Source organism: Ceratotherium simum, chromosome 34, assembly GCF_057802395.1.
Source record: "Ceratotherium simum simum isolate JZ-2026a chromosome 34, ASM5780239v1, whole genome shotgun sequence".
Taxonomy (NCBI): Eukaryota; Metazoa; Chordata; class Mammalia; order Perissodactyla; family Rhinocerotidae; genus Ceratotherium; species Ceratotherium simum.
The window spans coordinates 3,435,515-3,452,430 of NC_141933.1; the positions used below are offsets into that span (position 1 = coordinate 3,435,515).

At 51.4% G+C, this 16,916-nt stretch overlaps 1 protein-coding gene across 1 annotated transcript in view; it reads left to right on the forward strand.

Moving 5' to 3' along the window:
- Positions 1-16,916, forward strand: part of SHANK2 (SH3 and multiple ankyrin repeat domains 2) — a 576,539-nt gene that overhangs the window by 152,897 nt on the left and 406,726 nt on the right. The window contains exon 9 of the mRNA XM_087422499.1: positions 1,903-1,980. Coding sequence (XP_087278625.1) covers positions 1,903-1,980 — 78 coding nt within the window. The remainder of the gene's footprint in view (positions 1-1,902; positions 1,981-16,916) is intronic.

Here is a 16,916-nt window from a genome sequence, read left to right on the forward strand (position 1 = left end):
ATCTGTCTGTCTCTCTCCTTCTCTCTCTGTCTCTCTCTCACTCTCTGTCTCTGTCTCTTTCTGTCCCTCTCTCTTTGTGGGTGTCTCTCTCTGTCTCTCTCTCTGTCTCTGTCTCTTTCTCTCTCTCTCTGTGTCTGTCTCTCACTCTGGCTCTCTGTTTCTACCTCTGTCTCTCTCTGTCTTTCTGTCTCTTTCTCTGTCTCTGTGTCTGTCTCTATCTGTCTCTCTCTGTCTCTCCCTGTCTCTGTGTCTCTGTATGTCTCGCGCTCTCTCTCACTTGCTTCCTTTTTTTGCTATGTAACACATTTATTGAGATATAATTCACAAACCTTACAATTTACCATCTAAAATCTACAATTCAGTGGTTTTTAGTCTGTTCACAGTTGTGCTCCCATCACCACCATCAGTACTAGGACATTTCATCGCCCCAAACAGAGACCCATTAGATCACTCCCCGTTGCCCTCCAGCCCCCCAGGCCTGGGCAACCACTCGTCTACTTTCTGTCTCCTTGGATTTCCAGCTTTCCTCTTCAACCTGCTCTTGCACCAGGTCCTGTAACCTGTGTCGTGTGCCCTCGCCAAGTCCCCTGCCTTTCCCCAGCACAGCGGGTCCTCTCTGGTCCAGGGTGGGGCCGCTAGTCTGTCGTTTTAAGCAGCTCCCTGGGTGGAAGCCCCTGGTTGGCCCCTGCCTTTACTCCTTCATTCAGCAGTTACGTAGTGACTGTCGAGCCTGGGGCACCCTGCCTGCTGTCTTTACAGTGGACTCCGTGGGTAAAGATGGGACAGCCCGGATGGGCCCAGTGTCGGGGGTTTGGCTGCCGTGCTGGGGGCCATCGGCACGGGGTCCCGGGAGAAGGTGTCCGGCCCTGTGTCAGCTGCCCAGCTGCAGGATGCACGAACACCAGCGTGCACTTGATCGTCTAGATGCTCTTGGAAAAACATCATTTACTCGTTCTAAACAGTCCAGCTGCGTTTATTAGGCAAAGTATTCTTAGAACCAGTGCCTCCACATCAATATGTCACCACCTGTCGTTTTATTTGTAGGAATTTATCCCACCCTCAAGGGTTGGCAGGAAGTTCTCTGTCGGCCCCCATGAGCAAATAGCAGATGCTAAATCAATGGGCAGGAATAGATTTATTTTCATTGTAAAAATGCACAAAAATGAATGTTGCCTGCCTTTTAAAAACATTAAAAAATGTAAGTATAGAAAAGAAGAAGAAGGAAAGATTCCTGCTGTTCACTCCCTAATCCTTTTTTCTTCCTGGGAAGGTAAATTCTGTGAAGTGGTACATGTCCTTCCAGACTTATTTTTTGCTTTTCTATGATATAGACTCTAAGGTGTTAAAACACAAATGAAATGAAGCTAGATTATTGTTCTGTGACTTGAGTTTTCTACTTAGAAGTTCTTGGATATATAGCTCATCACTTTTTATCGATCCACCTTGTTTTTTTCTACAACTGCCTAGGTGAAGAATGTTCTAGAACGATTCCCACTTTCTCTTGTTTTAGAATATTTATTCCATCTCTAGGTTTTCTCTTCTTTTTGTATTTTACTTATGATATTTCACTTATTATATATTTTATACACATGTGCAAGACTTTCTGTAGAATACACTCTTAAAAAGTGGAATCATTTGGCTGTGGAGTGTGTGTATTTTAAATTTTTATAGATTCTGCCAAGTTGCTGTCCAAAGCGTTTGCAGCAGTTAAGCTTCAACTGATAGCATACAGGGGCCCGTCTACCCTCATCCTTGCCCCGCTGATGAAGGAGAAACGCCCTCCCTTTTAACTTTGCGTTTACATTTCTCTGAATTCCTGTGAGCCTCAGCCTCTGAGCGTGTTTCTTTGGAGACCGTCTATGCCACCGTTTTACAAAGAGATTTCTTGTTTTCAATTTGTAGGACAGCTGTGCACGAGTGCTGCTCTTTCGAGGCGGAAACAAGGAATTGAAAAACTACAACAGCCAGACTCCGTTTCAGGTAAAAAGAATTCTCAAAAACAGGGAACGCCTGAGTGTGTGTTATTGTGAGAGGGGACGTTGGGTTTCTGAACGTCCTTTCTGTGTGTGTGACATGAGGTCGACCCATTTCATTGGGGATGGTGTCTGTGTTTGGAGGCTCCCTTAGGGAGGCATCCCTAAGTGTTGGAGCTGTGGATGGATTTCAGTTCATCTGTTCACCACTGGCTTCCTTCCTATTAGACCAAACAGCATGAATAATGCTCGATTCATCTCTGTGGGTTATTCATTCAAGAAGGCAGCTTTGCAAAGGCTATGAAGACATGGGTGCTGTTAATTGTGCTGCTGTTGGAAAATGCTGGCTTCGCTGCCCGTCCTTTGAATGGGAGGAGCTCTCTGAGAATCTCATGGAGAAGTGACTTGTCATCCATCTGCCACCCCTCCTGGGTCTGCTCTCCCAGAGTGCAGGACAAAGAACCTCGACCGGGTGTTGGCCAGAGCGTTCCACAGTGACACGCACGAGCCAGGGTCCTAATTGTTTTTTTAGTTTAATTAGTTTTAGTTAGTTTGTGTTAAAATACTTATAGCACAAAATGTACTTATTTTAACCATTTCAGAGTATACGATTCAGGGGCGTGAAGTACATTCATGATGTTGTGCAACCATCACCACTGTGTGGTTAAGAACTTTTTCATCACCCCAGAGAAAACCCCACACCCATTAAGCAATCACTCCCCCTTTCTCCCTCCAGCCCCTAGACAACCACTAATCTGCTTCCTGTGTCAATGGATTTGCCGATTCTGGACATTTCATGGAAATGGCCTCACATAACAGGTGGTCTTTTGTGTCTGGCTTCTTTCATTTAGCATCACGATGTCAAGGGTCGTCTGTGTTGTAGTGTGTGTCAGCACTTCCTTCCTTTTCCTGGCTGAGTAATAGCCCATTGTATAAATATGGGGCTCCTCTAACTTTGATGCAGCTGTCCAAATGGTGTAGGGTGAAAAAAAATTTTTTTAGCTAAGTGCTCTAAGTTATAGAAATACTTTTTGATCCTAAACACATTCAGATATCTGCACTTGGACTGAAAATTGAAATGTGATTCTTATTTGGAAGTAATTTTTACATTTTATTGAGGTGAGAGAGGTCTTTAGTGTAAAACTGGCTTCCATGGATGATTTGACTAATATGCTTCGTAGGTATACTATATATCCGGGCTTGACATCTTGAAAATGACCCAGTTCAATCCAAAAACTGGGCTGGATGTTAACTAACCACCATTAAAAAGTTTACTTGGTTCTCTAATAGTGGCCGGCCTGGATGTCAGTCTTGAATCTTGCAGTGTGCAGATGTGTAACGGAAAATGGGTCATAGAAGCGAGTCCCTGGCTTGCTAATGGGTCTATAAAGATTACAGTTACTGTCCAAGAACATGTCCTCTTTCCAGTGGCTTGTAACTGCCACCTGGTACTCGAGGGAAGTGAGTCCTGCATGGCGTCCAGGACAAAAGGTCACTGTAGCGGCCTCCCCGTCAGTCCCCGCCCCTGTCCCCTCACCACTGGCAGTGATCACCTGGATTGGGACCTGGGACGGGGCCACCCCTCTTACAGGGAGTCCTGGCAGGAGGCTCAGGACACCCTCCCGGCAGTGGACGCACACCAGCACCAGCCCAAGGCCATCTGTCTCTATTTTACTAACGATAATCAATCAAGTGCCACAAATGGTTCTGGGAGACATTATGCAAAACACACTTGAATAATAGGACTCCGTGCCCTGCAAACATTGCTTGCATAACCAATGGAAATCACAGCCTGGGTTGCTTGCTCTGCACGCCTGGAACGGGCTCTGACTGTGCGCCGGGAGCAGTGTCCCCCCTCGTACCTCCCCACCTCATCGTGTTGTAATGATACAAGGAGACTTCATTCAGGCTGTGGATCCTTGCCTGTAAGATGTCCCCAGCTTTCATTTTTCCCTTCACAGTTCCTCGCTCCCAGTTGTGAAAAATGAATCCCTTCCCGTGGAGTTTGTGGGGGAATGATGTCCTACTGCATCATTTCACAGGGATCGGATGTGTTCACCTGGAAAATGTTAATGATCTCAGCTGCCTTTGTGAGTGCCGGCTTTTCTAAGAAATCTTGGAATGTTTGGTGGAGTTCATCTGGCCAAGTTTTTGCTTGATGATTTACTCCAAATGCTGGGCTAGCTGCATTAGCAAAACTTAGGAACTTGAGAGAAATGCAGACTCGCAGGCTCCCACCATCCCACTGAATCAGAGCTCTGGGGGCAGGGCCTGGTGCTCCATGTAGTTGACGCGAATAATCCATAACCAATCTATAAATCAAAATTGGGGTGAGTTTATTATGAGCCAACCCTGAGGACCATGTAGCCCAAGAGAGTCCTTTCACAAAGGAAAGGAGCACTCCAAAGAAGTGGGGTGTACAGAGTGGTTATATACCATCAAGAGCATGTACCACATGTGATTGAAATGTCCGTTTTACAGTAGTCACGAGATTGCTTTGCCGGCACAGCAATTCGGTGAACACAACAGGTCAGTGGTCACAAGGTGGGTGGTCACAAGGTGAGCACAGCAGGTCAGCAATCAAGCCCTAGTTTAGGGAGAGATGCTTATCCTTAAAGAAATGCCGATGTGGGGGAAGCTGCATCCCTATCTTTAAGGGCGTCATTCTCATCTTCGGGACATAGTAAATATTTAAAACAGACGTATAATGCATGCTCAACAGGCCACATCAGGCCCTTTTGGAGAAACAAGGTCAGGCCGAGTTAGTTTTAACCCAAATGGCTTCCTCATGTGCTCCAGTATATCCTATTGCTTGTCGTTTATTTATCAATAAGCCCTTGAAAGTTTCTGATGCCTGCTGAGGGGTGAGAATCGAAAGGGAGACAGAGGTGATTTTTTTAGGAGGAGGAGGAGAAGCACTTAAAACATTACTCTGAGGGGCCGGCCCCGTGGCGTAGCGGTTAAGTGTGCGTGCTCCACTGCTGGCAGCCCGGGTTCGGATCCCGGGCGTGCACCAAACCACCGCTTGTCAGGCCATGCTGTGGCAGCGTCCCATATAAAATAGAGGAAGATGGGCACGGATGTTAGCCCAGGGTCAGTCTTCCTCAGCAAAAAGAGGAGGATTGGCATGGATGTGAGCTCAGGGCTGATCTTCCTCAGAAAAAAAAAAAATTACTCGAGTGCATCTTAAATAGTGACGATGGTGGTGGTGATTGTATTAGTCTGCTCGGGTGCCATAGCAGAATACTGCAGACGGGGTGCCTTAAACAGCATTTATTTCTCACAGTTCTGGAGGCTCCGAGTCCAAGATCAAGGTGCTGGCAAATTCAGTTTCTGGTGAAGGCTGTCTTCCTGGCTTCCCATCCAGAGATGGCCACCTACTCTCGGCCCTTCCTCTGTGCGTATGTGCAGAGAGAGAGAGCGCGCTTTCGATGTTTCTTCCTTTTCTTGTAGGAACAATTCTGATTAAGTCTCCACCCTATGACCTCATTTAACCTTAATTACCTCCCTGAAGACTCCATCTCCAAATAGCATCACATTGGGGGTTAGAGCTTCAACATGTGAATTCTGGGGGGGAGACACAATTCAGTCTGTAACAGTGATGATGGTGGTGGTGATGACGGTGATAATGATGTTGGTGGTGACAGTGATGATGATAATGATGGTGATGATGGTGGTGGTGATGATGGTGATGATGATGATGATGATGGAGAAGGTGATGATGATGAGGGAGGTGATGATGATGGAGGTGATGATGATGATGGAGGTGATGATGATGGAGGAGGTGATGATGATGATGGAGCTGGTGGTGGTGGTGCTGATGGAGGTGATGATGGTGATGGTGCTGGTGAGGATGATGGTGATGAAGGTGGTGGTGGTGGTGCTGATGGTGGCCATGATGGTCATGGTGGTGGTGATGATGATGGCGATGATGATGATTAGAGTATTGATGATGATGGTGGCCATGATGGTCATGGTGGTGGTGATGATCATGGCGATAATGATGATTAGGGTATTGATGATGATAGTGATCATGATGAATCTTTCCAGTTCCACAGAATTCTAAAGCTCACAAATGCTTTTCTATACATTCTCCTTTAATGTAGAAAACCCAATGAGGTAGGCATTTGTACCCCCAATTTATAGGAGAAATGGAATTATGGAGAGATGGATGCCTAGGAGTCCGAAATCAGTGGCTGAGTCTGTGGTCTCCAGCCCTTCTGACTTCCAGTCCAAGGCTCTGGGGTCTGGAGTGAGGAAGACACTTCCTCTGGCTTGTGACTTATCTTGCCTCCTGGCATGGAGTGAACAACATCAAAAATCCTTTGCTCTTTGGAGTGCTCGGTCCACGGGAGCAAACACATCCTGATTCTGAAGATAAAGAGAAGCAGAATGGAGAGAAGTCCAAAGAACTGGAAGGTCAAAGCAAGGCAGGGAGGTGGAAATGGCAGCTGATGGCTAGTTTGCTGTGTCAGCCTGACTGGGAGCTGGTGCCCAGCTCTCTAATCACATACTAATGCAGGTGTGGTGTGAAGGTGTTTCACAGAGTGACTAACTCTACAGTCAGTGGATTTTCAGTAAAAAGATGAACGCTCCATAGTGTGGGTGGGTCTTGTCTAATCAGTTGGAGGCCTTAGGAGCACAAACTGAGGTTTCCTGGAGAAGAAGGAATTTGGCTTCAAGACTAACATAGAAGCCCTGCCTGTGTCTCCAGCCTGCCAGCCCACCCCACAGATTTCAGACTTAGAACCCCCACAATAGCATGAGCCAGTTCCTTAAAATAATCAGTTAATATGTGTGTATGCGTACACGCACACACACACGTCCCATTGGTCTGTCTCCCTGGAGAGCTCTGGCTGATACGGGAGAATTGATTTGAGTCCGTCCTGCCTCCCAGCAGCTCCACTCTGAAAGGGGTGTCCCTGGTTCTCGGAGGTAGTGAGGCGGCTTTCTCCCCACACGTGTCACCGTGCTATCCATCTCCACATTGTACTCCGCAGCTGCTAAGCCGACGTCCAAGAGCAGAGAGAGGAAGGAGGAAATATGGAGAAAAGGAAGAGGCAATGAGAGACATTCTGAGTTGTCTGACTGCCAAATTTAACGCAGGCAGGCAGTGTGGGGCCGAGATCGGTGGGAGGGGACAGAGAAGTCTCCTTTGGGAAAAGCTGTGCTCAGCAGTGTTGGCCGCCCTTGAGTGGGTGGGAGCTCTTTGCCCGCCCTGGACAGAGCCTCGTCCGTGACACAGGCTCTCCTGTTGTCTCCACTGATGAAGAGGTAGGTGAACGGCCTGGGTCCCACAGCTCGTAGGGGGACAGTGCGGGTCGCACACGGCTGCCAGACCCCGTGCTGTTCCTCGACCATCACACTGGACATAAAAGGAGGAGGAGAAAGGCCCAAGCCAGAAACAAGGAAGTTTAAATTCCTCGGGTCTCAGGCTGTAAATCCAGGATGGCAGCCGCCTGCCTCGCAGGGCGGAGCTGGACGTTCGCGGATGTCCATAGATTCCGTGAGTGACCTGTTTCCTCATGCTCCTCACTGATCGCTCTCCGATTCCCAGGATGTGGCCTCGCCGTCACACGTTCTCTGGGGGAGCACTCAACTCGTGAAAGTGACCTCGTGTCTCATGAAATGTCAGATCCTGGCTCTCGTCCTTCAAACCCTCCGAGCATCTCATTTACTTTGGCCTGGAGCTCCCAGTCGAGGTCACACGTTTAGTGATGGAGCCAGAGAGGAAGGAGCAGATTCTCTCAAGTCACACGCGATGCTAGATGGTGCGGCGAGCGCCTTGCAAATGACCGATTGCTCTAGCATCCAGCTAACTGTGCTCTCGTAGAAGCAGCTGCTTCCGAGCTGGTGCACGGGCCAGTGACAAGGGCAGTCTGACATTCTCGGGGACGTCTGGGTTCTGGATGTTGCGTTTTTTTCTGGGAAACTGATGAAATCCACTCAACAGGCACTGTCTATTTCCTATGGCCTCCAGGCACCTTCCTGAGTTTCCTTCCCTGTTTAGCGATTCGAAAACAAGACTGTTCAGTAGTGCCTCGCTTCGTTGAAATCCACATGGATCTTAGAGCAAGGTCAAGGTGATTTTGTTTTCTTCCGCGACCTGACGCTTTCGTGTTGAATGTTCTGAGCGGGATCTCAGGATCTGTCCTGCTGCGCTGCAAGTGGTGTGAGCTGACGTTGGGAAATTGCAAAGTTCATGAAGGTGCTTTAAACACACAGACACACACACACGTGCATGTGTGCACATAGACATGCACACACACAGGTACTTGTGCATACATGTACATGCACACAGACACACACATGCATGCACTCACAGAGGCATGCATGCGTGCACACACACAGACACACGCATGCATGCACACACACACACTGACCCTCTAGAGGAGCTCATCTAATTCAGGGATCCGGAGACTGTGGCCGTGACTGTAAATCCAGCCCAGACAGGCGTTGCGCAGTGTCGTCCTCACCAGGCGCACCGTGGCCCCTTTCCCTTGTCCCCTCGGGGTCCTCCTTCTCCAGCTCTCCTGCTCAGGGAGACCACCACCCATGTGACCCCTGCACCCCACCCACGATGGACCCTCAACCCAAAGACGGATCCCAGCTTGCCCTTCAGCTCACCTGGCCCTGTGCTCCTCGACTTCACACCCGAGCCTGGTGGACATTCTGTCTTGGCGGGCGGTCAGCGAGAGAGGCAGAGCAGGAACCGTGGTGAGGCGGGAAGGATCAGACCCGCATGGGAGCGGCGTCCTGTTAGCGGGAGGAGCAGAGCCGGGTCCAGCCGTTCAGGAAGCTGGCCGGTTCCCAGCATCTCCGGGCCTGGCCGGCCTTAGACCCAGGCAGATCCAGTCGTGAACAAGAAGGCAGGAGCCTGCTGTCGGGAGAGCAGACGATACACATGGCTGCCACCAAGGAAAAGGGCGCAGCATGCAGGTGACCAGAAAAGAAAGCAGGCTTGAGGGAGAAGACAGAAGGCTGAGGACGCAGGTGTGAGGAGGTGACCCATCCTCTGGGCCCCAGCAGAGACGGGGCCGCCGGGTGGGGACCTGGCACAGCACTCCAGGGAGAGGGGCCACAACAGAGGCCTGGAGTCTGGAAAGGACGAGGCGTGTGGGGGAAGGCGGCGGCCCCCATGGCGGGCACGCGGCGCTGCAGTGGGCCCCACCAGGCAGGGCAGGGGAGGAGTGAAGGTGGGGTGCTGGGCTGAACAGCAGCCCCCAAAGAACATGGGTCATAATCCCCAGAGCCTGTGAAGGTGACCTGAGATGGCACGGACTTCACAGATGCAGTTAAGGATCTCGAGTTGGGGAGATTACCCTGGATCATCTGGGAGGGCTCGGTGTTGTCACACGGGTCCTTATAAGAGGACACACACAGAGGAGGAGCCCACGTGAAGATAAAGCAGAGGTTGGAGGGACACAGCCACAAGCCCGGGAACGCCTGGAGCCCCAGAAGCTGGAAGAGGCGGGAAGGACCCTCTGGAGGGAGTGTGGCCCTGCCGACACCTTGATTTCAGAGACCTGGCCTCCAGACTGAGAGAGAATCCATTTCTGTGGTTGTCAGCCCCCAGTGTGTGGCTGTTTGTTACAGCCGCCCCAGGACGCTCATGCAGCCCCTTCCCGCACCTTTGAAATGGGGATAATTACAGTAGTTCGGGGGTGCTGGGGGATGAGTGGGGCTCCGCAGAGAGGAGGTCTGACGGCACCTTATCACTGTGAGTGCTGTCATCGGCGTCACCCCGCACAGGAGGGCACCGGCTTCATGAGCCCAGGGACACAGGGCCAGGGCTGCAGCCAAGGGCCCTGGGAGAGATGCCAAAATGATGACACCCCGGGGGCTTCTGGGGGACAGCGAGCCACGCTTGGGGACATCGCGGCACACAAGGACTTGTCTCTCCACTGTCAAACCCTCACTGTGTGTATTCCGTGGAGAAGCAACATTTGAACCCTCGAAGAATGAGTTAGGAAATGCCAGATTCCAGCTTAGCTCTTGGCACGGGTGATGATGAAAAACTTCATTATTTTCTGTCCACCCGGATCATATTTTCATTTCTCTTTTCTTCTGGTAATGTGTTTAGAGGCAGCTCGCTGGGGCGGGAGCTGGGGTACCGTTCATGCCTGCCTCTCGTCTTGTGACCCGAGGACCTTCTGGAGGGCAGGCAGCGTGCCGCGGGGCAGGGCACCCAGCGCCCATTCAGCGGGTTGATGAAATAAGCTGCACTTGATGGTTCACCACCCGCCACCTGGAGGGTGGATCTCACCCCAGAGAGTTTGATCGTGGCCTGCCCAGAACTTTTTAAAAATTAAATTCTTTGCCGTCATTTAAATATCTAGAAGTTTCATATAAAAATTCAGACTTCCAGCATCCCTCGAGAGATGAGGACGGGTGGCCACACCCAGACAGCCCTTGTGTGTGTTGGCGTTTGGCGGGAGCTGAGGAGCAATGCACTTTCCAGCTGCCGCAGTCCCCACCACTCCTTACTGCTCACCCCGGCCTACCTCTTCCATTTGGTAGCCTGGGGTCCCTCTAAGCGCCTCAGCCTGGGAGCCCTGCTGGGAGCATGCAGTCAGGGAAGCCGTTCGTTTTTAAGTAGCTTCTTTTAAAAGTTCTTCTGTCTTATTTGGGATTCAGACTGTGTGTTCCCATAGAAAGGAGAAAGTGGTAGTTGTATGTCTAGATGAGGGCATAGAAACCTGGGTAACCCAGATGTTTGGGCTGATACACCGTGCATATCTGTGACGAGGAGGACTCGGGTTTCAAAGTCATCATTTCCCCCAGTACACGCTGAGTTCCTGGTAAGGGCCACGCTCTCTTCTGGGTGCTGGGGAGTACATCAGTGAGCAAACGACAGCCCTGCTCTCCTGGAGAGATAGTCATTAGGCAGACGGATAATTAACAAGTAAACAGATAAACACATACCAGTCAGGGCTGGTAAATTACATGAAGAAAAATAGAGCAGGGTGAGAGAGGCAGAGGAAGGAGGTGGTTCTGCGGAAGGGGGCTCTTTGGTGACGGGAGCCTGGCGTGACCTCGGACATTTAAGCAGAGACCAGGAGAAAGGGAGGGCGGGGGAGCCATGCAGATATCTGGGAAGAAGCATTCCAGGGACGAGAACTAGCACCTGCAAAGGCCCTGGGGTCAGAGCATGCCTAGTGGGTTTGAGGAGCAGCAAGGAGGCCAGCCGGGGGAGCAGGGTGGGTGGAGGCCAACGCCAGTGGTGGGGACTGAGGGCAAAGAGGGGCCATGTGACATGACGAGGACTTTCGGTTTTACTCTGAGTGGACATGCAGTACCCTCTAAAGAAGGAAGAAAACTCTAAAATGGAAATCAGCCCATCTGTCCGACAGCGAGTCATGATCCCATGTGAAAAGCAGACGTTGCCACGGGAGGGTGAGCAACATAGATGGGATCTCATAGAGGTGATAAATAAGGCCTCTGTCCCAGAGCCACGCTGTCAAAATAGTGTGGCCACAGGACCCATGTGGCTTCTTAAATTTCACTACAATGAAATGAAATGTGAAACTCAGTTGCTCGGTCACATCACGTGTATTCCGAGCGCTCAGCACCCCCCGTATTGGACCTCGCTGTTCTGGAAGCTGCGGGTTCTCAGCCCAGAGTGTCAGCCTTGTGTCTTTATGCCCGGGCGCCACGGGGCGGATTTTTACCCTTTGAACGGCGTGAGCGTGCGTGTGAGTCTGGGGGAGGAAGCGAGCCAGATCAGCGTCAGGGCAGGGAGGTTTTCCCCATCATTGCTAATGAAGCCAGACTGCGGAAGCGAGTGTGAGAGGCGGAGAGCGAGGCCACAGAGGAGCTGGCTCGCGGTCAGGCTCCTGGAACCTGAGGACTGAAGGCCCGAGGGAGACCGTGGGGCGCCTGGTGGGAGGGAGGAGGGCGGGCGCTCGGAGCTCTTCCCTGCACCCCACTCGGGCGCTCCAACCCCGCCCCGCAGTTTGGGTGGTGGACCCAAGTCTAAATGATTCCAGCTGTGCCCCTGAGCAAAACATGAGCAGCCCCCTTGAAACTGTGCCCACCCCGCCCCCCACCCAGGGCACGTGGACAAGCCTGCGCCCGGAGCGCTCTCTGCAGGAGCTGGTCTCCGTGAGCTGGGGGAAGCCTGCTCGCACCAGCACGCGCTCAGTCCCCGGGCTCACACGGGAGAAGATGAGGCAGGTGCAGGAGCGCCCTGCCCCGTCGTGCAAAACCGAAGAAGTGGGCGTCAGTCCACGGCGCCAGGAGGCGGGGAGAGAGAGGCCGAGAGCTTTAGGGAGGCTGGAAAGCAGGTGGGCACATGATACCCGCCCCCACCGCCCCGAGAAAACGCCCTGCCTGTGTCCGTGGGAGCCAGCCAGATCCGCTTCAGGACCCTGGAAAGCCTGGGTGCTGGAGGCGCAGGCTCCTCTGAGCTGAGGATGCACGGGAGGCTGGATGCAGGAGCGTGGGCTGAATGTACCATGACCTACTAGGCCCATGTGGCCGGGATCATGGGGACCTCGCTGACCTCACACCTCCCAGCTGGCTCCCCTCACTCTCTTGCTCTGCTGCAGCCACCCCGGCCTCCTGCTTTTTCTAAAGTACCCAAACACGTTCTGGCCCCAGGGCCTTTGCACTGCTGTGAATAGAACCCTTCCCTCAAGTGTTCTATGCTTCATCCCCCAGTGAAAGCACCCCGAGGGACGCCCTCCTGTTGGCAAGAGCAGCCCACACCCAGGGCTTCCATTCCTCATGTAAACGCTTCAAGTCGAAAATGGGAACAGACAGCTGAGAATCACCGATCGTTAAGGGAAAACCGCCAACATGAAGGGCAGGCACCAAACAAGCAGAAATAAAGACGCCAGACAGAAACTCAGAAATGTAGAGAACAGAAGGAACTTCAGAAACATGTACCTAACGTCCTTGGTGCGATAAGAGAAGACAGAGCTTGTGTGAAATGGAGCATTCAAGGGGCTCTGGGATATTAACAATGATAGCAAAAGTGTGATGGCAGCAACACGAAGAGGAGCATACGGGGACGGGCGGGAGAATTGAACCACTAAGAGAATGAAAGGAGTCACCAGGCAGGTTCAACATCTGAGTAACGGAATTTCCAGAGGGAGCAGGAAAAAGATGGAGAAGAAATTAGCCAGGAGATCATTCAAGACGATGCCACTGAGGGGCCAGCCCGGTGGCATGTTGGTTAGGTTCATGCTCTCTGCTTCAGCGGCCTCGGGTCCAAGGGTTTGGATCCCAGGCATGGACCTACACACCACTCATCAAGCCATGCTGTGGTGGCATCCCACATACAAAATAGAGAAAGATGGGCATGGGTGTTAGCTCAGGACCAATCTTCCTCACCAAAAAGAGGAAGATTGGCAACACCTATTAGCTCAGGGCCAATCTTCACCAAAAAACAAAAAAGATAATGCCACTGACCAGGATGCCAAATCCCCAATTGAAAAGGCCCCCGAATTTCCAGGGCGACATGCGAGCAAATGCCCACAGCAAGGACGGGAGGTCGTGAGAGCTCAGAACTTTGAGAATAAAAATAAAAATACAGTTCTTCAGTTTCAAGAGAGAAAAACCAGTTTGCACACAGAGGATCGGAGGTCAAACATTTCAGCAGCAGCAGCGCTGGAAGCTCATTGACCGTCAATTCAATCCTTGCTTTGAAACTCTGCGGGAAAGCCTTCCAAACCAGTACTGCAGTAAACCAGCGTGAGGGTCTGCCAAAGGCATTCTCAGACGTGCACGTGCTCAAAACGTGTCCCTCACGTGCACCATTTCCCAGGAAGCTGCTGGAGGAGGAGCTCCCCAGACACGGGGGTCAGCCAGGAGACAGGAGGACCCTGGCTGGGGGGGTGGGTCCTGGCACTGGGAGAGGCCAGAGGTCTCGGGACGAACTCGGACCACCGGCAGCAGTGGGCGTGGGAGCAGACGGCGCCAGGACCGATGTTGCCTGGAAGCAAAGGAAACAGGGAGATGGCCCAGTGTGTTTGCACCTGGAGAGGACACCCAACGTGCTACAGTTCACACCATGTCAGAACCTGGCAAGAAAGTAATTATAGGTCAATAGAAAAGTAGATTTTAGAACGTGGCTATTATTCACTCCAGGGGAAGATGACCGCAGTTGACCAGCTCTTTTGGCCTCGGATAAGATGCAGGTAGCCATCCAGTGTAAACACAGCTGTACTGGGCTGCATGGTAAATGAGCTGAACCCTCATCTTCCCCGGCAGGACGTCGGTAACCAATATTTAAACAGAAAGAAATCAGGACGTCACCAGAAGCGTGCTGTTTAGAAACAGGAGGTGAAGACCTGAAACGCAGCTGAGTGTTGGACGAGGTTGGGGTGGGGTGGGGGGTTGGATAGAGTGCGGCAGCTTACGACCTGTGTGGAAGGCTTTGACTTTTCAAACCACCCCTCAGATGTATGGCATTGATAAAAATTAAAATTTGATTTTATTTTTTTTGAAGAAAATCTTTAATATGACCCCTCCCCCTTTCCCATGATCTCACCTTTGCCCTGTGAACTCCTATTCATCCTTCAGAACCGAAGCTCTTCCTCTGCAGGGGGCTTTCTTGACCAGCCTTGGGCAGAACCAGTGGAGCATTCCTTGTGGTTCCCGACTTCCTTGATATGCACCGTTTATGTATTGTATTGGAATGGATGGCTTCTGCATCAGTCCCCCAGCTAAACTGTAAAGTTCCTTGAGGAGAGGATGCACCGTCCCTTCCATCTTTGTAGTCTGAGTGCCCAGCCCCAGACCTGGAACAGTGGAAACGAGTTGAAATGAGCCGTGGCCGGGCAGAGCCTGCTGGTCATAGTTCCTTGTAATTTCTCACACCGGCCACTATGTGGCAGTGTTAACCCAGGGCAGCTTGGTTGGTGCAGGTGTGCAACCCTAACAGGTTAGGGAGCCAAGGTGCTGATAATTGGTGTAAGATAGTTACAGACCGGCTGTTTGTATCGTGAAGAAGTGTCTGTCCCTGACTGGAAGTCCTGCAATTGCTCGTCAATTAGAAGTGAAGTAAAGATGACCCTGTATCCATCTGCTCGGGCTGCCGTAACAGAATATCACGGACTGGGTGGCTTGACAACAGACATTTATTTCTCGGAGTTCTGGAGGCTGGAAGTCCATGATCAAGGTGCTGGCACAGGTGGTTTCTGGTGAGGGCTCTCTTCCTGGCTTGCAGACAGCTGCCGTCCCACTGCGTCCTCACGTGGCCTTTCCCCGGAACGTGCCTGTAGAGAGAGCTCGCTGGTGTCTCTTCTTCCAAGGGTGCTAATCCCATGATGGGGGCCCCACCCTCAGGACCTCATCTAACTGTGATCACCTCCCAAAGGCCTCGCCTCCTAATACCATACATTGGAGCCAGGGCTTCAGCACGGGAATTTGGGGGACAAGAAGGTTCAGTCCATAATAGACACAGACAGCAAGTTTAGGAGGTGGATCTGTTTGGGGCCAAGGACGTTAAGAGGTTTTCTCTGTTTGCTGTAATGCTTCTGTGATCTGTAGTTTCACATTTTGCTTTTAATGTGTAACCTGTTGTTCGTCTTCACACGTAATTCTGGGAGCAGTTGTGTGTACACGTGGGTATCAGGCTCTGTGTCTGTGCATGCAGTTACGTATCTGTCTAGTTCATCAGGAGATACCCTTAGGGCTTTCTAGAATACAGGAGGAGTAGGGAGAGATCTAACATTTATGGAGTATCCACCATAGACCGTGCAGGGAGCTAAAGACATGAGTAAAATGCAGTCTTGGATCCTCTGCACATTTCAATATCGTGAGACTCTGTTACAGATCAGCTAGTAAGGCAGAGTTGAAATTTGGGGCTGTCAGACTCCAAATTTGTGGCCGATCTCTGATCGGCCCCATTTGCCTCCGGGAATTCAAGCAATAACACCCTATTCATGTTGGGCAGAGACTGAGTCTCGCTGTCATTATGTCCCCACATGTGGCACTCGTAGGTCCTCAGGAAATACTTGATGGGTGAATGAATGAAGCGCCCGTGGCCCCTGCTTGGTGCCAGTTCAAGATGGTGTTTCTCATCTTTCCTTCCTAATCGCCTCCCCGTGAAGTTTTAATACCACAGATATGCTGCAAATCTTTTTATGTGCTGTCTCTCCTCTGCTTTATGCATAAAAAGAGTAGAATATTTTTGCCCCCTGAGAATTGATTTCAATTTTCACCCCCGGGGGGATTGATATCACCTTTTTAAGGAGGGCTTAAGACATTTGAGCTTTCTGGTTTGGGGAAAATGCCAGTTTTTGCATAATTGGGTCACTTCTCTTGGGGATCATCAGACAGGAAAGGGGGAAATAGAAGAATGGAAGAGACGTAGGGGCTTCCTGGGGCGGCTGCAACAAGTAGCCGCTGACTGGGGGGCTTAACACAGCACAAGTGTGTTCTCGGCCAGTTCTGGGGACCAGAAGTCTGAAATCAGGGTGGCACAAGGCTGTGCTCCCTCTGGAGGCTCTAGGGGAGGGTCCTTCCTCCCTCTTCCAGCTTCTGGGGCCCCAGGCGTTCCTGGGCTCGTGGCCACATCCCTCCAGCCTCTGCCTCTGTATCCATGTGGCCTCCTCCTCATCTGTATTCAAATCTCCCTCTGCCTCCCTCTCACAAGGACACTTGTGATTACATTTAGGGCCCACCTGGATAAAGTCTCCATCTCAAGATCCTTAACCTCTTCACATCTGCAAAGCCCTGTTTTCGCCACATGAGGTCATATATTCTCAGGTCCCAGGGGTTTGGACCTGATCTCTTTGGGGGGCCATTATTCTGCCCCCACAAAAGGTAAAGAGAGCAGCCAAGCAGAGTAGAGGGTTCCGGAAAGGGACGAGGGCAGAGGGACCCCACCTTACAAATGCCTCCCCAGACCTGTGATGGGAAGGGAACAGGGGCGTGAGAAGTCCTGTAGGGTCAAGGGTGGACCAGGGCAGCCAGAGTCACCAAAACCCAGAG